The following is a 22881-nucleotide window of genomic DNA, read 5'->3' on the forward strand; positions in this document are numbered from 1 at the left end:
GGCCCAGGCGAGCCGAGCCGACGGCCTGGAGTCCGGAACCGAGGGCCGCCGAAGGGGCGCGAGCGCGGCGCGGGGCATGCCGGGACGGCGGGGCGGGGCCGGGGGCGGGGCGGGCAAGATGGCGGCCGCGCGGCGAGGTGAGGGCGCGGCCTGCGCGGAGCACCGGGTCCCGGGCGGGGGCTGCGGGGAGGGGAAGCGGCGGCCGGTTCTCTTCCGGGCAGGACGGGCCGGGCCTGTGGCGGCTCCGCGGGGAGCCCTGCCCGCCGGGGCCCGCGCCGCCCGGGGCCGCCCCTGTGCCCGCCGCTCCGTCCCTCCTCACGCCGGCGGCGTGGACCGGCCGCGCGCGGTGCCCGTGCCCAGCCCGTCCCGGCGCGGCCCTGACCGCCGCTCTGCCCTCCAGGGAGCGCGTCCCCCGCGCCCGTATCCTGCGCGGCGCCCCGTCCTCGGCGCCAGGACCCTTCCGGCTCCTTGGCCTTTGACCCCCGCCCCTTCCCCGGGTCCCAGGAGCGAGTGCCCGGCGCCGCGACTGGCGGGTCCAGGTGACTTCCGAGTGGAGGCTGCCGGGCACCCGCCTGCCCCCTGCGCCCGGGAGTGGGGGGCCCGGGGCCGGCAGGGGGTGGCCGGGAGTGGGGGGGCCGGGGCCGGGAGTGGGGGACCCCCTCAGAATGCGCGCAGCCCTGTGGCAGGAACACACCCCGAGTGCGGAGCTCCCGAAAGCTGGAGGCGGTGTCTAACTGCTCCCCAGATGAGAGAAATAGGCTTTATTTGGGGAAAACAATCTCTCCTCTCTCCCTGGCTGTACCCGGGGCCGTGGTCAGGGTGATGCCACCTGGGCACCCGGCTCTGCTGCCTGCTGTGCCCGTCCCCTGCTCCCGGCCAGGGTGTCGCTGTGAGGGGCGGTCCCGGGGCACCAGGGGCCGGACTCCGTGCCCACGGGTGCCTAAGCTGGAGGCCGTGCTTGGGAGGCCGGGCAGCCCCTCTGGCCCGGCCCTGGGTGGGCGCCCGGGCAGCACGGCTGCAGGACGAGTCCTTAACGGCTCCCCAGCTCCCCTCAGTCCTCCTGCAGGTGCTGCTCTGCCTCGGGGGCACCTACGCCGCCCTGTACGCCCTGGCCACGCTCCTGCTGATCGCCTACAAAAGTGAGTCCTGAGCCGGCGGGGGCGGGGCGGGGGCGGGGGCGGGGCTGCCGCTGCCGCCGGAACCTGAGCCCCCCGGGGTGCCCGCCCTGCAGGCCAGGCCTTCAGTTACCCCCGGGATCGCCTGGTGCTGGACCTGAGTCTGCTGCTGCTGACCGCGGCCCTGGAGGCAGCCCGCTGGCACTGCGGTGAGTGGCCTGGGCGAGCGCGGGCACTTGGACACAGGCGGCTGGCTCCCCGCGACTCTGGGCGGCCCCTGGAGACACCGGGACACGCGCTCGAGTGCTCCGCCAGTTGCCGGCGGCTCAGCTTTCGGTGGATTAAGTATTAATTCGTTCATTGAGAAGCTTGGGCCCGGACGCTCCTGGGAGACAGGGCTCTGTGGGAAGCAGGGCCGCTGGGGAGCAGCGCTCCCCTCGCAGCCAAACGCTCTGCTCCCCCTGCGCCCCTCCCTGAAGCCCGATCCCTCGGTTGGTCTGTCTGTCTGTCCGTCCCCACCAGGACCGCTGGCCGGAGGTGGGAGACCCTGGAGCTTCTGCAGGAGCACAGCCTGCCCTTTGCCCTGCACCCCTCCCCAGCTCACCTCCAGGCCCGGCTTCCCGCCCTGTCGGCCTCGCTAGCACTGTGGCTGCTGCGCGTTCGCCCCCGGCCACACCCCCGGCGGCCGGGAGAGCTCAGGGGACGCAGAAGCACGTGGGCCCTCCTGCTGAGTGCGTGGGCCTTAGTGTCTGCTGTCACAGACCAGGCTCCTGCCGTGGGCGGGTGGCCAGCGGCAGTAGAACCGCCTGCCCCACCCAGCTCCCCCGCGGTGGGCCCCGGGCAATGGGCATCCGCATTGGCCACGATCGCCCCATTTGTGAACGGCCGTTGCACATTAGTTTTTCTGGGCCTTCGCCCAGAGGGAAATACCTTAGGAAAAGGCGGGAGAATGCACTCGGGACGGTTTTCGGGAGCCTGACCCTCTGTCCCACCCACTCAGCTGACCCAGAGGCCAGGGTGAGGTCAGAGCTGCGGGCGGTCCCCACCCTCCTGAGGACGATGCCCCGTGAGTTTTGCTTTCCGACACTGAGCCCGGTGGTAGGTGGTCCTGCACTGGCGCCCGCCGAGGTGCGTGTGCGCGCGGGTGCGCTGGCGTTGGCCAGCCTCGCCCTCCGGGTGCCCGCGGTGGTGGGTGCCGAACAGGTGCCCGCGGCCTGGCACTCACCGTGTTTGTTCTGCTCTCCAGGCACCAAGGGCAACCTGATGGAGACCGAGCTGCTCCTGGCTGCCAGCCTGGTCCTCACTGTGGCCAGTTCCCTGCTGTCCGTCTACTTCCTGCTCTGGCAGACCCTGGTGCTGTGGGCGGACTCGGTCCTCAGTGCCACGCTCCTGGTGCTCCACGGCCTGGAGGCCATCCTGCAGGTGGTGGCCATCGCTGCCTTCATCAGCTAGCCGGGCGCCTCGAGGCCCTGGACAGCCTGGGGTCTCCGGGGACCCGCGGCCGAGGGAAGGCATGTTCCTGCCGGGTGCTTGGGGGCAGGACCAGGGCAGAACCAAGTGTGGGTGATGGGGCCGGGGCGGGCTGAGTCTAGGGCCTGCCCTGGGACAGACCTCTGGTGGCAGTGGGCTTCCCCTGGCACCGCCCAGCCTGGCCGGCCCCTCGAGGTGTGCCAGGCCACACACATTTTCTCGCTGCGGCAGCATTCCGCACAGGTCTGCGCTCCGTGGGGCCCACAGGACGGGAAACAGCGGGGGTGGGACAGGGCGCGGACCCTCAGCGGCCCAGGCCGAGTCCCAGGTGGAAGATGCTGGGAGCCGGTCAGCTCTGTGGGTGCCTGTGGGCCCCGCAGCTCCTGCCCCCGGGCCCTGGCTCAGCCGACACCGCTCTCCCTGCCCGGGTAGGTGACGGCCACTGCAGGGCTCAGGTGTCCTGGCCTCGGCCATTAGAAGGCCAGTCACGTTTGCCCTGAGCAGGACGGCTCCACGTCTGCTGTCAGCTGATCCTCCAGTCACCCCTCCCGTGTTCCTCTGGAGCGTGTTCTGTTGGAATCGCGTGTGCGAGTGGGTGTGTAGTTTCTCCTCACTGTGTTTTTAAAATAAAGAGTGTGTACACCTCCCCGAAGTTCTCCTCACTGAGGCCGCCGCCTCCTCCAGGGCTCCCTGGTCAGGGGCCCGCTGCGTGGGGCCCGCCTCTGGCTCAGGCCCCTGCAGCTCTGGTGAAGGCCCCTCCCCTGCGGCCCTGCTGGGCCCTCGGCACATGCGTCACCTCGGCCACAAAGGCCGGGACACCGTGGCTCCTCCAGGCCCGGCCCTCCGGTCAGCGTTGCTCCTGCGATGACGGGCGCGGAGTTCAGACGCCGCTTTGCCTCCGGAGGGGCGAGGGCAGCGAGTGCCTCCCTTCTGGGTGCTCAGCGCTGTGACAACCAGGAAGCCCGTGCTCCCAGGGCTGGGCCTGAGGACGAAGGCCACTTCCTGCTCCCCCTGCACAGGCACCCCTGCAATGCCTCCAGACCAGTCCCTGGGGCCCAGGCACCAGGGAAGTGCAGTGTGGGTGGGCCTTCCTGCCCCCAGGGGTCCCCCAAGAAACCGGCTGTGCCAGCTGAGAGCAGGTGCATACCAACTGCCCAGCCCTCCTTTTCAGCTCCCCCAGCCCCAGAGAGCAGCTGGCCCCGGGGCCCTCCCATGGCCTGGTGCCCACCTCCACCTGGGCTGCCCTCTGCCCCTCTGCACTTCCTCCTCCACTCACGGCAGAGGCCCGGGCGGGAGTCCGTGCAGGAGGAAGCACCCCTGTCCCTGTCCCTGGCTGGGCTGGGCGGGGAGGCACTGCCGGGCGCACTCCCGCCCCCACTGGCTCCCGACCCCAGGCGCCCCATCCCTCGGCGCCCGCTGGGCTGGTGCCGGAGAATAGAGGCTTCAGGAGTTCCTATTGAGAAGGGACCCCCCCACCCAGAGACCCCCACTGACCGCAGCCTGGCCCTGGTGCTCCGCCACCTGCGGGAGCTGGAGAAAAGGGGACTCTGCCCCTAAACTGGGACCGAAACGGGGCCCTGCCACCCCTTACGGCGCACAGCTCCGGGGACCCGGAAGGTCCCAGAGCCTCACCCTGCAGGTCCCCGCGCAAGAGGGGCTCCTGCCTCCGCCCGCCCGCCCCTGGGCACCCAGCTCCAGGGGTGAGGTCTGGGCTGGGGGCCGCCAGCTGGTGTTGGGGATCCCCCGCGGGGAACCCTTGGGGGCGGGGCTTGGGCAGGGGCGGGGCTGCCGTCTGTGCCCCGCCCTCCCGGTGTTGTCCAGGTTCTAACCTGCCGCTCAGGTTCCTTCTGGCGGCTCCGCCCCTGTCCGGCGGCCCAGCCCTGCCGTCCTCCGTGCGCAGGAGCCCGGTGTGGACAGACGGGCGGTGTGGACAGACGGGCGGACGGACGCGCGCGCGGACGAGGGGACTAGCGGGCGGCGAGCAGCAGGTGAGCGCCCGGGGGTCCGGGACCCAGCGCCCCCGCCCCCCACCCCGCGCCTCGGCAGCTAGCGACGTGGGAGCCGCGCACAGACGGCGGCCGCCCGGCCTCCGCTTCCCCAGGCGGCGGGCGACGCGGGTCTGCGGGCCGAGGCGGGCGGGAGGCGGCGGGCGGACGCGAGGGGCTGCGCCGGGCTCGGGGCGGGAGCCCGTCCCGCTGCGGCCCGTCCGGCCCGTCCCGGGCCTCGCGGGTGCGGGGCCCTTTGTGAGCCGACTCCGCGCCGGCCGGCCGCCTGGGGTCGGTGGGGCACCCGGCCTCCGCCGACAGGGTGGTGAGGGGTCTCCCGCGCCGCAGGCCGCTCCCGGTTCCGGGGCGCCGGGCCTCCGCGGGCGCCGGGCCTGGGCGCGGGCTCCCCGCGGGTCGGACGTCAGGCGCTTCCTGGTGGCGGCGCGGACACGGCCGGGGCGCGGGACGGGTCAGGCCCCAGGTCATGGCCGGGGTGTGGGAGTTTCAGGGAGGCGCAGCCGCAGGTGCCGGGGAGGGTCCGGCCGGCCGTCCGACCTCCCGCTCGCCCACATTCTTCCACGGGGCAGCCCCGCGCAGGGTGTGCCTGTGGGGAGGCGCTCGCAGCGTCACAGGCCACCGCTGCCCTCGCCCAGGTGGAGTCTGCCCAGGCCGGGCCCAGCTGGCGCCCTCCCCCCTCTGCGCGCGCGCACACGCACACGCACACACACACACACACACACACACACGCACGCACGCCGTGGCCCTGCCCAGGCCTCTCCAGGCCCCCTGCCTGGTGCCCCACCTGGTGGCTCAGAGCGCCCGGCGGGCCTGCCTCCCCAGGGGCCCAGCGTCTGCTTGCCCCCACCCAGTCCCTGCCTCCCGCCTGCCCCATCCACACCCGCAGCTCCCACCCGGCGGCCAGGGCCCCACCTGCCCCCGCTGGGCCTTCAGCTGACTCCTCCCCAAGGTCACCCGGCTACTGGGCTGGAATTTGAACCTGGATCGGGTCCCTCCACCCTCCCTGCCCTGTGTGACCAGGCACCAGGGTCGGCTCTCCCTTTGCACCCGGAAAATGACCGCAGTAAAACCAAAGTGCAGCCTGGCCCGGGGGCCCTGGGTGGCCCCGTCGGCGGAAGAAGCCTCCTTGTCTTGTCCCCCACGGGACCCAGATGCCAGGGGCTGGACCACCTCCCTCTGGGCCTGATGCCCCCACCCCGCCCGCCCGGGAGCTGAAGGCACTGGTTCCCAGCCTGGGAGGGGCCCATGTCAGCCTGTGCGTGTCTGAGTGTGCCCGCAGGTCCGGTTTCACCGAGGTGTGTGTGTACCTGGGCACATGTGCCCAGTGCCCTTGGCTCAGCCCGCCAGGAATCCCATTAAACAAATACTCGGCTCACCCACTGAGGTCATGAGCATTCCGTTCATTCTCAAGGCGCTGATGGGTGGAGAAGCTGGCGAGCCCCCACCCCCCTCCCCAGAGAGCCAGGACTCAGGCAGGTGGGCAGGTGGGGGCTGTGGCTGGAGGCCCCCAGGCCGCACACTTCCTGGGAGTCCTCCCTGTGCCACTGGTGAAAGTGGCACATCCTGGGCTGCTCCCTGCCCTGGATGCCAGCGCCCCTGTCTGTGGCCGCTGGCCGGGGCCGGGACTGACCCCGACACTGGAGCCCTTTGCTGATGACTTTCAACAGGAGGAGAATGTGGGTCCAGCGTCCCCACGGGGTGCAGACCCAGGGGCGCCAGGCTCTGCTCCTGCCCCTGGGGGTCCCCCTGGGCTTGCTCGGGGCGCTGGGTCCCCAGGGCCCCCGGCTCCAACATCTTCCTGGCCTGCCCTCCTCCCGTCTCAGGGCCTCTGACACCATTCCCTCTGCTTAGAGGTGCTTCCTCCCCGCCCCCCTTAGAGCCCCCAGACCAGCTTGTCACAGCCCCACCCCAGACGGCCTCTGGGAGTGGAACCCCTCTGCTGGCCAGTCTTGGGGTCCCTGTGGAGGATCCAGGGTCTGGGGAGAGATGGGGCCGCGGTGACGGCTGCTGGGACATGGCGGGGTAGGTGGCCCTCGGCATTGGATCCTGGACAGGCGGTCAGGGCTCCAGCCTGGATATGGGCAGGGGACGAGGAGACCCAGTGAGGCCACCGCCAGGCCAGGCCAGGAGGCGTCAGCCCTGCTCTCCCTCCACCCAGGGGTGAGCCAGGCACGGGGCCCTGGCCTCAGGTCACACTGAGATCTGCCCTCCACCACTGGCCACGCGGAGGACACCATGAGCCAGTCGGGGTCTATGAGCTGCTGCCCAGGCGCTGCCAAGTGAGTCCCCACCCACCCGCTCACACCCCCCTCCCCCCGCCCCCCCTACAAGCAGTCCCGGGAAGGGGTGCAAACCCCGCTCTCACCAGCCCCTCCCCGCAGTGGCAGCCTGGGCCGGTCTGACAGTGCCACCAAGATGAGCGCCAAGGACCTGTTTGGTGAGTGAGGGTTGAGGACGGGAGGGTCTCCCCCACCCCCTCGGGCTGTGCTGGGCCCCCACCAGGGGAGGTGCAGGTCAGCCCTGGGCACCCAGGGAGGCTCTGGGACCCCAATCAACCAGCCGCTCAGGCCCCTCCGCGAAGCTCCGGGCCCAGTCCCCCCCTCCAGGTAAGGGGAGAGGCCTTTACTAATAATTCAGGGCCATCAATATTGATTCGGCTGAGCTCCTGCTGCAACCCGATCGGAGGGGACTGGGTGCCAGGTGTCTGCTCCAGGAGGGCCTGCCCCCCCCCCCCAGCCCTGCCCCACACGCATGGGCTCATCTATGGGTGTGGACAGGGTGCCCAGTCTGGAGAGCCAGGAGCCCTGGGAGGGCAGGGAGATGTTAGCTGGCAGCAGGGGGGGCAGCCTCCTGCACCCCCACCACCGGGACAGACCCCAGTCCCAGGCGCCATCACCGTCTGAGCAGGTTGGCCTGGATGGAGGGAGGGCCGCCTTCTGCCAGGACCTGCGTCTTTCCTGGTGGCCACGCGGGGCCCACAGAGCGGTGCCCCTCCCTGCTGGCCACCACCTCCACTCCGCCCTCCCCGTGGCCCAGCCCCCGGGTCCAGCCACTTGGCCAGGGCACCCCGGGGCCGCCTGTGGGATGGGTGACTGGCGTCTCCCCGTTCAGAGCAGAGGAAGAAGTACTCCAACTCCAACGTCATCATGCACGAGACCTCCCAGTACCACGTGCAGGTGAGTGGCCCCTCCGGCTCTGGGGTCCTGAGCAGGGGCGCCGAGGCCCAGGGAGAAGGGGTCGGCCCGGCTCTGACACCCGCATCCGGACCAGAGGCAGGACGGCCCACACCTGCCCTGGCTCAGCCACAGCGGGGGCCTCCCCGACAGGTGGGGACGCAGGGAGCCCTGCATCTGTGCTGGGGGAGAAGGTACTGGTGGCCAACGCAGCACAGGTGAGGCCAAGGCCTGGTGCCGTCGGGAAGCTCAGGTGGGAAGACGTGGGGGGAAGGAAATTGTCAGCCTGGCCCCCAAACAAGGCCGCGAGCTGAGGGAGAGGCTGGGACAGAGGCGCCGGCAGGAGCCCGCAGGGCCTGGCTCTGGCCCGGTGTCGGGAGGGCCGGCTCGGTCCACTCCCCCGCCAGCTGCCCGCGCTTGCTCCTGGGTCCGTCTCATTCACACTCAGAGCTCAGGAAACATGTTCGCTACATGACCTTCCTGCTCCTGGCGGCTGGCCACATTCCTGGTTCCTGGTCATCGTCCAAGCCCGCGGAACAGCCGGGCTAGGCATGGCTGAGGAGAGAGAGGGTGATGGGGCCCTGGACCAGGAAGGCATGGACTTCCCTCCCCGCCCACAGAGGTCAGACGGGTCACTGCTTTCTGAGCCTCGGTTTCCTCGTCCATACAATGGGTCCACAGAGACGCTGGAGTTCCTGTGGCTCTTGGACTGGGCCGTGTTGGGTGACCAGCCCTCCCCACCATCCTGGGCAGGCTGGCGACTGCTGCTGACTCAGTGCCCAAGGTCAGGGCAGGGAGGGTGAGCGGGTCGGCTCTGCCACCAGGCCTCCCAGCCCAACTCCTGGACTTTGGTCCCAGCTGGCCTGTGAGGGACCGCAGCCCGGGGGCACCTCGTCTGCCCTCCCTGCAGCCAGCACGGCTGGGCATGGGCAGGGTTTGCCTGCTCCTCCCAGGCGAGGAAACTGAGGCACAGAGAGAGGGTGAGAGGTGGCTGGGTCAGACCCGCCGGATGAAGGGGGTGCAGAGGCCCCCGCAGCAGGTGTTTGTGTGTTTGCTGGCTTCTCTCTGAATTGGTGTCAGAGGAATTGGCGCTGAGGGTGGGGCTGCAGTTCTGTCATAGACTGTGGGGCCGCCAGGGGAATGGAGCTGCCTGGGGCTCCATCCCCCCAACACGGCCTCGTGCTGCCGCTGTGTCAGTCCCCCCCCTCCTCGGGCTGCCTGTCCCAGCCCGTCACCACCGTTCTGCCTTCCTGAGAGGCCCCCAGAAATGACGTCACACAGCTCCTAACTACCTGGTTCTGCTTCGCCCAGTGTTTGAAGAAAATGGGAAGGGGGGCGGGGGGACTCCTACGGCCGGGCTGCAGGGATGCCTTTTTTCATCTGTAACGCTTACTCTCCTAGAAAAATCATTTTTTAAAAAATATATTTTTATTGATTTCAGAGAGGAAGGGAGAGGGAGAGAGAGAGAAACATCCATGATGAGAGAGAATCATGGATCGGCCTGCACGCCCCCCACTGGGGATGGAGCCCCCAACCCGGGCATGTGCCCTGACCGGGGATCGAACCCAGGACCCTTCAGTCCACGGGCCGACGCTCTTTCCACTGAGCCAAACCAGCTAGAGCAAAAAATCATTTTTTAAAATATGTTTTTATTGGTGTTTTTGAGAGAGAGAGGAAGGGGGAGAGAGCGAGAGAGCGAAACATCAGTGTGAGAAGTGGCCATCGGCGGCCCCCTGCACGCCCCCTTCTGGGGACGGAGCCGAACGTGCCCTCCCAGGAGCTCAGCCTGTGACCCCTGGCTCTCGGAGGACGCTCGGCCAGCTGAGCCACACCCGCCAGGGCCATGGGCTAATGTCACTTTTCACTTCACTTATTTGTTTGTTTGTTTGTTTGTTTTTAAATATGTTTTCCTTGATTTCAGAGAGGACGGGAGAGGGAGAGAGAGATAGAAACATCAATGATGAGAATCATGGATCAGCTGCCTCCTGCACGCCCCCTACCGGGGATCAAGCCCGAAACTTGGGCATGTGCCCTTGTCTGGAATTGAACCTGGGACCCTTCAGCCCACAGGCCGATGCTCTATCCACTGAGCCAGACCGGCCAGCGCTTAACTTCACTTTTGAGTATGGGGCTCAAGGCTAATGTTCCCCTTAGGAATGTGCAGTTATGTTTAAAAGACGTCCTTTCCTGCATTGGTGTCTTTGTAAGAAACCGATGAATCGGACATGAATGGGCCTATTCCTGGACTCCGACATTTTTCACTCATCGTAGTTTTATCGTCTTGAAATCAGGCAGTGGGAGTTCTCCAACTTTGTTCTTTTTCTTCAAAAATTTCCTGACTGTTCTCAGTTCTCTGGACTTGGATTGACACTGTAGAATCAAATTGTCTAGTTCTGCCCCCAAAACGCCTGGCAGGGTTTTGATGGGCGTTGAGTCGACTGTGGATGGATGTAGGGAGCGCTGGCGTCTTAGCGGCGAGCCGGCCTTGCGTTTCCCTCGGTCTCTCCGGCGTTCGCGGTCGAGTTCTTGCACACGGTATCTTTGGTTAAATACTCCTTGGGTATTTGGTTTTTATGTGCTGTTATAAATGGTATTTATTCTTTTAAAATTTCCATTTTCCAACTGTCGGCTGCTAGCCTGGAGAAAAGCAACTGAATTCCTTTAAAGTAACCAAGTGCCCCCAGTTCTGGCTGAATTCCTTGATTTTGTTGTTGTTGTTAATCCTCACCTAAGAATATTTTTCCATTGATTTTAGATAGAATAGAAGGGAGAGAGGGGCATGGAGAGAGAGAGAGAGAGAGAGAGACATCGATGTGAGGGAGACACATGGATTGGCTGCCTCCTGTACACACCCAACGGGCCAGGGATCAAACCTGCAACCGAACTACGTGCCCTTGACCAGGAATCAAGGCGGCGACCCTTAGGTGCACCGGCTGACACTCTAACCCAGGGGTCCTCAAACTTTTTAAGCAGGGGCCAGTTCCCTGTCCCTCAGACATTCCACACGTGCGCACTGCGGGCCGGGACATGTCGGCTGCTAAGCAGGACAGGCGGCGGCAGAAACACCCGGCGGCCGGATAAATGTTTTCGGCGGCCGCATGTGGCCCGCGGGCCGCAGTTTGAGGACCCCTGCTAACCATTAGCCAAGCGGGCCAGGGCCCTTGATTCCTTCCCCGGGGGTTTGGCTTGTGAGTGCATTGGGTTTCCGGGATGCACATCCATGTGTCTGGAAAGAAAGGTGGTACGTAATTTCTTATTGCGGCCTCTTTATTTTTCCTACTTGATCGCCCTGGCCAGGACCACCACCCACCCCCGCCCCACCCCCACCCCACCCACGCCCCCACCCCACCCCCGGCCAGACAACACTTGATAGAATTCCGGCCTGGCGCCCCGGCTCCAAAGACGGCCGTTGGCATCCCCGTCGCACACGCTGCGTTTGTAGCCACGCTTTGCGGAGGGAGGACGTGCCTTCCTTCCTCCGCGCTGAGACTTTCCGTCCTGAAAGGTGCTTGAAAGGTATCAGACGCCTTTTTGGAATCACGCTGTTTGGGTTTTCGTGAATGTTGAGCCAGCCTTGCATTTCTGGAGTAAGCCGCATTATTCACTGGCACCCTTTGTATCTGTGTGTGTCCGAATTGCTAAGGCTGCGTGAAGGCTTTCTCTTTTGCGTCGATGGCTGGTTAGATATTCGTCTGTGATTGTCTTTTCCTGGGGTGTCCCTGGCAGGTTTTGGCGTCAGGGTGATGCTGGCCACATAGGGAAAGGGGGTGCTCCCCTCCCACACCTTTCCTCCCCCACGGGGCATGCGTATCCTGAGACTTGCGACCTGGGGAGCAATGGGCAGTGGCGGCTCGTCCCAAGCTCACCCCCTGGGCCTGTCTCCAGGGCCCCCCTTTTCTCTGACTTCCCAGTGAGCCATAGCAGCCCCCTCGGCTCACTTCTTTCCCGTGACGTTTCCGAGAACCAAGGAGGCCTGTTGCTGCTTCTATCTCGGGCCCTTCCGTGTCTCAGTGTCCCCAGCTTTAGTAACTGTATTTTCAGAAAGAGTGACTTTTTCCCTAAATGCTTGTGAGGGTTAGTTAGCCGGGGAGACCCTCTGAGGACGGGGCTTGCTTTGTGGGATGGCTCTTCTCTTCTCTTTTCTTTTGTTTTTTTTTTACATGCCCTTGACCCGAATCAAACCCGGGACCCTTTGGTCCGCAGGCCAACGCTCTATCCACTGAGCCACACCAGTCAGGGCGGGAGGTTTTGACGATGAGTTTACTTTCCTGCTGTGAGGCCTGTAGTGATGTCCCCTCTGTCCTCATTGTCGCTGATCATTTCTCTCTCTCTCTTTTTTCTTGATCGGTCTCGCTAGGGTTTGTCCGTCTCACTCACCTTCCAGAACAGGTTCTGGGTGACCTCGGTTCTCCTCCATCGTCTGTCTGTCTGTCTGTCTGTCTGTTTACGAGCGTGTTCGTTTCGCTCTTCATTCTCTCCCCCCACTGGCTGTGGGGTTTTACTTGTGGTTTTCTCTCTGAGGAGAGCGCGCCAGCCTTTGATGTGAAGTCTGCCCTCTTTGCTGACATGGGCGCCGAGCCCGTCAAGAGCGGCGGAAGCTGCCCCCTGCGCTTGGGCGCGCGCTTTCGTACACTCAGTCCGGACACAGTTCGCCCCCAAAGAAACGGGTCTGAACTGTGTGAGTGTGCTTAGACGTGGACTTTTTGCAACAAATATGTCTTTTCTCTCCCTGCGATTTTTCTTAATAACATTTTCTTCCCTTGCTTACTTTATTGTAAGGATACAATATAATATACGTAACATACAGAATGTGTGTTAACTGACTATGTATGTGCTCAGTAAGACTTCCAGTCAACAGTAGGCTATTGGTAGTTACGTTTGGAGGGAGTCGAAGGTTATATTCTGATTTTTTTTCTCTTTCTTTTATACTCAGATGTTTTAATGACATACGTTGCTCAAGGGTCACCTGCACTTCCTAATCTTCCTGTGACTTCTTTGACCCCTGGGTTGTTTAGAAGCGTGTTGCTTAATTTCCAATTATTTGGGGGATTTTCCAATTATCTTTTTGTTATTCATTTCTAGTTTATTCCGTTATGGTCAGAGAACATACTCGTATGGTTTGACTCATTTGAAGTTTACTGACTTTTTTCGGGCCCCGCGGCGACGTTGGGTTTGGTGAGGTTGGGTTTGGTGAGGTTGGGTTTGGTGAGGCTGGGTTTGATTTGGTTGGGTTTGGTTGAGTTGGGTTTGGTGAAGCTGGGTTTGGTTTGGTTGGGTTGTTTTGGGTTTGGTGAGGGTGGGTTTGGTTGGGTTTGGTGAGGCTGGGTTGGGTTGGGTTGGGTTGGGTTTGGTGAGGTTGGGTTTGGTGAGGTTGGGTTTGGTGGGGTTGGGTTTGGTGAGGCTGGGTTTGATTTGGTTGGGTTTGGTTGAGTTGGGTTTGGTGAAGCTGGGTTTGGTTTGGCTGGGTTTGGTGAGGTTTGGTTTGGTTGGGTTGGTTTGGGTTTGGTGAGGGTGGGTTTGGTTGGGTTTGGTTGGGTTTGGTGAGGCTGGGTTGGGTTGGGTTGGGTTGGGTTGGGTTTGGTGAGGTTGGGTTTGGTGGGGTTGGGTTTGGTGGGGTTGGGTTGGGTTGGGTTGGGTTGGTTGGGGTTGGTTGGGTTTGGTGAGGGTGGGTTTGGTGAGGTTGGGTTTGGTGAGGCTGGGCTTGGTGAGGTTTGGTTTGGTTTGGTTGGGTTTGGTGAGGCTGGGTTTGGTGAGGCTGGGTTGGGTTGGGTTGGGTTGGGTTTGGTTGGGTTTGGTGAGGCTGGGTTTTGCTGACGGATGGGCTGCCTTATTGCCTCTCATGCACTTCTGCCCACTTACCTCGCTAACCGGCAGATGGACATGGGGTTGGGTCCAGCCTGTCATCACCAACAGGTGTGCCTTGCACCTGCGCAGGCGGCTTTCCATGTGCCTGGCTCCCCGCACAGGGCACACCCCACCCACAAGGACTTGTCAGTCCTGGCCCACGGACGAGGTTAAAAATCCAACCAGGATTTAGTCCTAAAGGAACGATCTCGTGTCTTTCATTCAGTGCGCGTGCGGACAGTGGTCTGTAAGAAAAGCGCTAGAATCTTTTCCCGTCGGCTCTGTTCGTTCTTCTGCCAGTTTAGCTGCCGAGGTGCGAGTCCTTCACTTGTTTCTTTATCGATTTATGTACCTGCTGTTGGTGCCGTAGTTGTCACACTTGACAAAGCAGAGCTGCCCCCAGAGTAAGAACCATCATTGTGAGGCATCGCCCTGGCCCCATTCAGGGGTGAGAGCGTCGGCTCACGGACTGCAGGGTCTCGGGTTCGATTCCAGTCATTCTGGTCAGGGGCACGTTCCTAGGCTTGATTGCTGGCTCTGGGTCGGGGCACGTGCAGGAGGCGACCCATCGATGTGTCTCTGTCTCTCCCCTTCCCTTCCGCTCTCTCTAAAGACCAGTGGGAAGACACCTCGTGGGGAGTAGCATCTTGCTCTTTCTGTGGATGAGGACATTAGCCTTTGCCGACCTATGACATCGACGCTTTCCCCACTTCGTTTTTTCCTTTGCATCTGGACTCTTCCCGGGGAGAAATGCCTTTATATTTTTATGACGTCACCTAGATGGTCTTTCTCTGGAGCCCCTGGGTTTCCTTCCCTGAGTGGGCGCCCCCTCGCGAAGGCCTTTCTGAGCCGATCAGGACTCGCCCAGGGCTTCCGCCCACGCCTTCACGGGGCCCTGTGCTGCGGTTAAGTCTTCACTGTCTGGGGTCGGTGTCCCTGTCCATCCAGCTGTCCCGGGGCGGGTGGGGGGGGGGCGCTGGCAAGGGGAGGGCTGGGCTGGGCTGGGCAAGAGTCCCCAGGGTGCCGCCCGGAGGCCTGCTGTGTGCGGGCGCTGCCCCCGCCGGGGACACAGCGCAGACTCCCTGCCCTCCGCAGGGAGCACAGAGGCTGTCACGTAAGATGACGTCAGCTCATGACGGATGAAACCCACCCGTTGTGGCTCAGGGGTTGGGCGTCCACCTAGGAACCAGGAGGTCGGTTGAGGTTCGATTCCCGGTCAGGGCACAGGCCCGGGTTGCGGGCTCGATCCCGTGTGGAACGTTGAGGAGGCAGCCGATCCGTGATTCTCTCATCGTCGATGTTTCTCCCCCCTCCCCCGCCCCCCGCCCCCTTGCCTCCCGTCCTCTCTGAAATCAATAAAAACATTTAAAAATACAAACCCAAGGCCGGTCGGGGTGACGGTGACGGTGATGGTGATGCTGCCGCCGGAGGGCGGCTCCGAGATGGAAGGCGGGAGGTGGGCACAGTGAGCAGAGGCCTGTGGGAGCCCACCAGGCGGGGGGGGGGGGGGTGTGAGGGCAGTGGAGGCTCTGTCGGGCCCCGCCACGGCTCAGGCAGCCACAGGGGGCAGTCGCCCCGTCGGACCCAGGCAGGTGTTTCTCCGTGGCCCCTGGGCGTGGCCCCTGGACCCTGGCTCGGGGCACCAGGAAGGCTCTGTCCAGAGTGACCCCGCCTGCCGCCCCCAGCACTTGGCCACGTTCATCATGGACAAGAGCGAGGCCATCGTGTCCGTGGACGACGCCATCCGGAAGCTGGTGCAGCTGAGCTCCAAGGAGAAGATCTGGGCGCAGGAGATGCTGCTGCAGGTCAACGACCAGGCCCTGCGGCTGCTGGACATGGAGTCGCAGGTGGGCGGCCTCCCTGCGGGGACGGGATGGGGGCCTGTGTGTGTGTGTGTGCGTGTGTGCGTGCACATGTGTGTGCATGTGTGTGCGTGCATGTGTGTGCGCGCGCAGTGTGAGTGTGCGTGTGCATGTGCATGTGTGTGTGTCAGTGTGTGTCCGTGTGTGCGCGTGCGCGAGAGTGTGCGTGTGCGTGTGCATGTGTGCGTGCATGTGCGTGCGTGTGCATGTGTGTGAGTGTGCGTGTGCATGTGTGTGTGTGTCCGTGAGTGTGTGAGTGTGCGAGTGTGTGAGTGCGTGTGTGTGCGAGTGTGTGTGTGTGTGCGCGAGTGTGTGTGTGGAGGGCAGCTGGCAGGGAGGACTGGCCGGGGAGAGCCCAGGCAGCCACGTCACACAGGGCTGCCTCCGCCTCTGCAGGGGCTGACGTGGCTCAGGAGTTGAGCTTCTACCCAAGAACCCAGGGGTCACTGGTTCGGTTCCTGGTCAGGACACAGGCCCCGGTTGTGGGCTCGATCCCCAGTGTGGGTTGTGCAGGAGGCAGCGGATCGATGTTTCTCTCACTCCTCACTCCTCCTCCCTTCTTCTCTAAAATCAATAAAATCACTTTTATTTTTTAAAGAGTCTGTACACAGGCTGTGCCCCGCCTGGGCCGCTGGGTCCGGGGGTCTGTGTACATCTGTGGCCACTGCTGCGTGGAGCCCGCCTCTGGGCCACGCCCCCGTTCTGTGCCTGCGAGTTATGCCGGGGCTGCGTCCGTGGCACCGGCTCCAGGTGCTGGGCCCACACGTCACGCCCACGCCATGGCCCTGTGTGTTCCTCGGGTCCAGCCCGTGTTTGAGCCACGTCTGGGGCTCACGGCTGTGCGACCGGCTGAGCCTGGTCCGAGCCCCCTTGTCTCCCAGGAGGAGCTGGAGAACTTCCCGCTGCCCACCGTGCGGCACAGCCAGACGGTGCTGAACCAGCTGCGCTACCCGTCGGTGCTGCTGCTCGTGTGCCAGGACTCGGAGCAGAGCAAGCCCGACATCCACTTCTTCCACTGCGACGAGGTGGAGGTGAGCGCCCGTGGGGAGGAGGTGGGCGGGCTGGGGGGTGTGGGGAGGAGGTGGGCGCCCGTGGGGTGGAGGTGAGCGGGCTGCGGTGGGGCGTGGGGAGGTGTGGGGCCCGTGGGGAGGAGGTGAGCGGGCTGCGGTGGGGGGTGGGGAGGTGTGGGGCCCTGGGGTGGAGGTGAGCAGGCTGGGGGGCATGGGGAGGAGGTGAGCGGGCTGGGGGGCGTGGAGAGGAGGTGGGCGCCCATGGGGAGGAGGTGAGTGAGGGGGGGAGGAGGTGGGCGGGCTGCGGGTGGGGGGTACGTGGGGAGGAGGTGGGCGGGCTGCGGGTGGGGGGTGCGTGGGGAGGTGTGGGGCCCAGGGAAACAGCCTGACCCGTCCCCACAGGCGGAGCTGGTGCATGAGGACATCGAGAGCGCGCTGGCCGACTGCCGCCTGGGGAAGAAGATGCGGCCCCAGACCCTCAAGTAGGTTTGGGCCCGGAGGGAGGAGGGACAGGGGGAGGGGGCACCCCAAGAGGGCTGGCAACGAGCGGCCTTGTCCCCACCCCAGGGGCCACCAGGAGAAGATCCGGCAGCGGCTGTCGGTGCTGCCTCCCCGCCAGGGCCCCGCCCCGGTGCCCTTCCAGCCATTCGCCCAGGACTCCGGGCCCCCCAAGAACCGAGTGGGCCTGCCCATGCCTCCCAGCGAGCCAGGTGGGCGAGGGGCTGGGCTGGAGGCTGAGCCTGTCTGGTCTGCAGGGGCTCAGTAGGCAGCAGCTCTGCTCCCCTCCCCGCTCCAGGCTACCGCTCCCAGGAGGCGGCGGACGAGGAGCCCCCAAGAGCTGTGCTGGCCCAGAGGATAGAGAAGGAAACGGTGGGTCTCGGCCTGAGGGCACCCTCCCCCCTGCAGCCTGCACCCACCCCTCGCCCCTGCACCCACCCCTCCCCCCTGCAGCCTGCACCCACCCCTCCCCCTTGCACCCACCGCTCCCCCCTGCAGCCTGCACCCACCCCTCCCGAGACCAGGGGCCTAGAAGCAGCCCGTGCGGCTGTCCCTGCCGAGAGGGTGGGCGCCTGGCCGACGCTGCCCCTGCTCTGCCCGCAGCAAATCCTCAACTGCGCCCTGGACGACATCGAGTGGTTCGTGGCGCGGCTGCAGAAGGCGGCCGAGGCTTTCAAGCAGCTGAACCAGCGCAAGAAGGGGAAGAAGAAGGGGAAGAAGGGCCCGGCAGGTGCGGCGCGGAGGGGCCAGGGGCTGCCAGGCTGTGGGAGGCCGCGGGGCGCAGGACCGGCCAGGCTCACGCCCCCCCCCGCCCTCCCCCGCAGAGGGTGTCCTCACGCTGCGGGCGCGGCCGCCCTCCGAGGCCGAGTTCGTGGACTGTTTCCAGAAAACCAAGCTGGCCATCAACCTGCTGGTGAGTCCGGCGGCCGCCCCGCGGGTGCCCAGCCCCGCCCTCCGCCCGAGGGTCTGCCCTCCGCTCACTGGCGCCCCCTCCGCCCGCAGGCCAAGCTGCAGAAGCACATCCAGAACCCGAGCGCCGCCGAGCTGGTCCACTTCCTCTTCGGGCCGCTGGACCTGGTGCCTGGGGCGCGGGGGCGGCGGGGGGAGGGGGATCCACCAGGGTGACCCCCTCTGAACCCCACTGTGCCCCAGATCGTCAGCACCTGTGGTGGCCCGGACATCGCACGCTCTGTCCTCAGCCCCCTGCTCTCCCGAGACGCCGTGGGCTTCCTGCGGGGCCACCTGGTCCCCAAGGAGATGGCGCTGTGGGACTCCCTGGGGGAGACGTGGACGCGCCCCCGGTACACAGCGGGGGGCGGGGAAGGGCGGGAGGGGCGCAGACCAGGATGGCCCCCAGGCCCAGCTGGCGGCTCCGGCGGGGCGTCCCGGTGGGTGGGCATCTCACCCATCTCCCCCCGCCCCCAGCTGCGAGTGGCCTCGGGAACCACAGCTGCTCCTCTACGTGCCCAAGTTCCACAGCGGCTGGGAGCCCCCGCTGGACGTGCTGAGGGAGGCGCCCTGGGAAGTGGAGGGGCTGGGCTGTGCCCCTGCCGAGGAGGTGAGAGCGCCCGCCGCCCTCCTCCCCCACCCCTGCTGCTGTCTTCCCCCCCACCCCCACCCCTACCCCCACCCCCACCCCCACCCCTACCCCCACCCCCACCCCCACCCCCACCCCTGCTGCTGTCTCCCCCCCCCTTCCTGGCCTGACACCCGGCACCAAGCCCAGCGGCCCACTGTCCCCGCAGCCCACTCCCGCCGGCCGGCCGCCCTTCCGGAACTCCCTGAAGCAGAGCCTCGTCCCCGAGCCCGCAGCCCCTGGAGACGGCCTCCCCGCAGTCAGCTCCCCGCACGCGCACAGGTGGGCGCCCCTCCAGCGAGGGGGTGACACCCCCCCTTCAAACCACAGGCTCTGGGTACCTGCCACCAGGTGGCAGCAACTGCCTCGCTCGTGTGGCTCAAAACAGCACTCTTCGCCCTGGAACCTGGTTTTCACTCAATGTTTACGATGTAAATTTAAGGGAAAATGACCAAAGCCCCCCCTAAACTCACTCCCCTCTGCACCCCTCCTCTTGTGTCTGCACTTCGTGTTGTAGAGTCGTGGGTAGGCCTTTACTGAGCTTCCGGGGTCTTCCAGACCCTGCCACCTGCTGGGGTTGAGTTAGACCCACCCTCGGAGCCCAGGAGGAGGTGGAGGCTCTGGGTCCCCTCCCCCAACACACGCACACGCACACACGCACACACGCGCACACACGCACACATGCACACACACACACACACTCATCTGGAAAGACCTCATCCCTCAGGCCCAGGATCTGTCTGGAGCTCTATCCTGCCAGACCCCGCATTCAGCTTCAGGAGGGGCGCGTCCTAATCCAGGTTCCCGCCACCTGCCTCCCTCCACCGGCGCCAGCCACGTCCCTGGCCTGAGCCGCTCGGAAAGAAACATTCTCATCCTTTGACCGGGCTGCTCCACCCTGGCCAATCCTGCCAGCCCGTCCCCCCGCCAAGGCTTGGGGGGCTCCCGCCTCAACCCCTCCCTCCAGTGTCTGGAGGCCACACCTGGATGAGGGAGGCGCCTGATGATGGGGGCCAGGGTGGACCAGGAGGGTGGGCTGGGCTGGGCTGGCGGTAGCCACAGGCTTGCTCAGTGCTGAGGTCAGGACCGCCCAGAGGCCTCGGCCCCCCGCCCCCGGTACCCTAAGCTCAGGCACTGACTGTGCTGCTCCCAGTGGCCGTGACCCTCCCTCCTGGGCAGCTGCTGTGACCTTGACATTTCTTGGGCACACGCCTGGCTGTGGTTTCCCCAGGGGCTGGGCCTGGAGACCCCTGAGGTGGCCCAAGGCGCCTGGGTCCCGCCGCCTTCACCCGTCACCGCACCCCCACCTCCGCGCCCGGCCCCCCCACCCTCGATGCTCTGGGGCTGTCACAGTTTCCATTCCCGGCTGCGCCGCGCTCGCCACTGCAACCTCGGAGAGAACAGACCGGGAGGCAGCCGCACAGCGGAAGCTGCTCCCCAGCCCGGCCCGGGTCCAGGAGACCCGGCCCGCCCTGGGCCTCAGCTGCTCCTGTTCCACGCAGGGGCTACGAACCCACGCCGGCCATGGCCAAGTACGTCAAGGTTCTCTACGACTTCACGGCCCGAAACGCCAATGAGCTGTCGGTGCTCAGGGACGAGGTCCTGGAGGTGCGTGGGGCTGGCGGGAGGGGACTGCGGGGGGCAGGGGAGGGCGGACTCATGACCCTGGGACCCGCTTGGCTGCCACCCTTTCCCCAGCCTGGCTCCAGGCAGACACTGGATGAGGGCCCCCCTTGGAGGCCTCGGAGTGGGAGGGGGCTGTGCTGGTTCAGGACAGAGGGTGGGCGCTCCCTGTGCCACTGGGGGAACCTCCCACCCCGCAGGGCTTGTCATCCATGCCCACCTCTGGAGCCCCTCTGGGCACCATCTGGGTTTGGTGCCAACCCTAAATCTGGGTCACCCGCCAGGGGAGGAAAGTGGGGCGAGCGGAGGGTGATCTATATCCGCAGCCAGGCTGGGGCACCTCGCTCAGCGTGCAGCGGGGAGGGGGGGGGCGGGGGAGGCGGGGGGGGGCAGGGCCCGGCACCTGAGGATGGTGTGACTGTCCCCTTATCCTCTGGACCATCTGCACAGGGGCCCACCCAGTGGTCCCCGCACTCACTGCCCGTGGCCGGAGGGCAGGGGGGCTGCTGGTCGGTGACTGGGTGACAGTGGGTGACGGTGGGTGACGGTGGGTGACAGTGGGTGACGGTAGCGGGCGCCCGCAGGTGCTGGAGGACGATCACCAGTGGTGGAAGCTCCGCAGCCGCAGCGGCCAGGCTGGTTACGTGCCCCGCAACATCCTGGATGAGATCCGGGTGGAGGAGGCCGGCGCCACCCACGAGGTGATGGTGATGGGGGTGAGCGGCCCTGTCCCCCCCACAGGCTGGGCCCAGCGGGGGTGGAGGGGGGGCCGGTGCATGGGCCTCAGGGAGAGACCCCCTCTACGCCTGGAGCCCTCGCTGCAGGGGCTCCAAGGTCTGGCCCCAGGCCAGTGGGGGCCTGGACAGGTCTTGGGAGGGAAGGGGGCGGGGCTCCTGCTGGAGGGAGATGAGTGACGGGTGGGCTCCGCCCCGCCTCCCCCACCTGCAGGCGGGTCTGAAATACTGGGGTCCTGCCAGCCCCACCCACAAGCTACCCTCAGGCTTCGCTGGAAACAAAGACGGTGAGGGGGGCTGGGCGGAGGCGGGGGGGGGGGGGGGGGAGACCTGGGGGGGAGGGGGGCACCTGTGGGGGAGGGGAGGGGGGCCCGGCCGAGGGCGGCCTGACCCGCTGGCCCCGCAGAGATCATCCACCACATGGACGAGGTCAACGACGAGCTGGTCAAGAAGATCAGCCACATCAAGGCGCAGCCGCCGCGGCACTTCCGCGTGGAGCGCAGCCAGCCCGTGCGCCAGCCGCTCACCTACGAGTCGGGCCCCGACGAGGTGCGCGCGTGGCTGGAAGCCAAGGCCTTCAGCGCCAGGTGAGCGGGCGGCGGGCGGCGCGCAGGCAGGTGGCCGGGGTGCGGGTGGGCGAGGCCGCCACGCCCGGCAGGACCCGCCTTCACCCCGCCCCCCGCCCCGTCCTGCAGGATCGTGGACAACCTGGGCATCCTGACGGGCCCCCAGCTCTTCTCGCTGAACAAGGACGAGCTGAAGAAGGTGTGCGGCGAGGAGGGCATCCGTGTGTACAGCCAGCTCACCGTGCAGAAGGCGGTCCTGGAGGTGAGCCCGCGCCCCCCTCCCCCCTCCCCTCCCGCCCCCCTCCCCCCCCTGCTCCCCGGCCTCTCCTGCGGGGCCTGACGGTCGGTCCGAGGCTGAGGCTGCCCCCTGCCTGCCCTAGAAGCAGCAAGGAGGGTCGGAGCTGGAGGAACTCATGAGCAAGTTTCATTCCAAGAAGAGGCTGGAGGGCGACAGCTAGGCCTGGCTGGGAGCACCCGCTGCGGGCGGCACGGCCCCCACCGCGCGTGGAGTAGTATTTTTGTATGTGTATGTATGTGGCACCATGGACACAGGGGGTGCGCTGCTGGCGGGGCCTGCACCTGGCGGGGGCCAGCTCACCTGCCTCCTGCCCATGGCCTGCCCTTGGGCTCAGCAACGCCCCGCCACACTCAGCCCTGCCCACGGCCCACCTCAGCCAAACTTGCCGCCTGGAGGTGCCAGCCCTCCCAGCTCTCCCCACACCTCCCCCTGAGGCCACAGAAGCCCCGTCGCCTCTGGCCTCCTCCATCCACAGGGGTCCCTGGGACTGGGACTCTGACCCCGTCCCACTCCCATGACTGCCCACTTCCCCATCCACTGTCCCCCGCCCCCCGGCTGGCTGTGGGCCAGAAGGGCAGCAGCCCTCAGCCACCCAGCCACCCTGCCGGCCCCAGATAGCGCCCACAGCGCCCACCCTGTGCTCTGCTCCCCGGGTGGCTGGTGGCGGTGGTGGTGGTGCTGTACTCCCTGCACCTTTTCAAGAAGCAGGTGTGGACTGGACTCACCCAAGCACTGGCCTTCGACATCCCACCCCGCCCCACTGCCCACACCCCCACTGCCCACACCCCCACTGACCACGCCCCCACTGATCACACCCCCTGCCCACTCCCCCACTGCCCACACTCCCTGCCCACACCGCCACTGCCCACACCCCCTGCCCACACCCCCTGCCCACGCCCCCACTGCCCACACCCCCACTGCCCACACCCCCGCCCCATCCCTGAAGCAGAGCCCAAGAAAGGAACTTCTCCGGCCAGTCTCGGGCCAGCCTCACCCTGCGTGCTGCACAAGGGCCTGGAGGCCTGAGCCCTGGGCTCTGCAGACCACACCCCGGAACTGAGAGCCACACTCCGAGCGAGGCCCCGACATTAAACCGGTTTCTCCGCGAG

At 65.9% G+C, this 22881-nt stretch overlaps 2 protein-coding genes across 6 annotated transcripts; both read left to right on the forward strand.

Annotated features, from left to right (window-relative positions):
- The first annotated feature begins 100 nt into the window (after positions 1 to 100).
- TMEM80 (transmembrane protein 80) lies at positions 101 to 3231 on the forward strand. Of its 5 annotated transcripts, XR_013996417.1 has the most exons (7): positions 101 to 137; positions 401 to 420; positions 1046 to 1139; positions 1232 to 1324; positions 2116 to 2243; positions 2362 to 2626; positions 3018 to 3231. XR_013996417.1 is itself a non-coding variant. In XM_081099176.1 (6 exons), exons 1-6 carry the CDS (start codon positions 119 to 121, stop codon positions 2377 to 2379), a joined length of 372 nt encoding a protein of 123 aa, XP_080955302.1. In that variant the 5' UTR covers positions 101 to 118; the 3' UTR covers positions 2380 to 3231. The 5 variants fall into 5 exon arrangements, 3 of the variants coding, with proteins under 3 accessions (XP_080955302.1, XP_080955300.1, XP_080955301.1); XR_013996418.1 differs by lacking the exon at positions 2116 to 2243; XM_081099176.1 differs by having other exon boundaries at positions 2362 to 3231.
- A 12062-nt stretch (positions 3232 to 15293) lies between these two features.
- On the forward strand, positions 15294 to 22881 carry EPS8L2 (EPS8 signaling adaptor L2). The gene is made up of 17 exons (XM_081098920.1): positions 15294 to 15452; positions 16349 to 16498; positions 16880 to 16959; positions 17045 to 17187; positions 17274 to 17347; positions 17579 to 17705; positions 17800 to 17888; positions 17978 to 18052; positions 18128 to 18276; positions 18401 to 18533; positions 18721 to 18833; positions 20054 to 20159; positions 20759 to 20875; positions 21123 to 21195; positions 21315 to 21495; positions 21604 to 21736; positions 21855 to 22881. The coding sequence occupies exons 1-17, from the start codon at positions 15309 to 15311 to the stop codon at positions 21930 to 21932; spliced, it is 1965 nt and encodes a 654-aa protein (XP_080955046.1). The 5' UTR covers positions 15294 to 15308; the 3' UTR covers positions 21933 to 22881.

Source organism: Myotis nattereri, assembly GCF_964212035.1.
Source record: "Myotis nattereri genome assembly, chromosome: 9".
Classification (NCBI taxonomy): domain Eukaryota; kingdom Metazoa; phylum Chordata; class Mammalia; order Chiroptera; family Vespertilionidae; genus Myotis; species Myotis nattereri.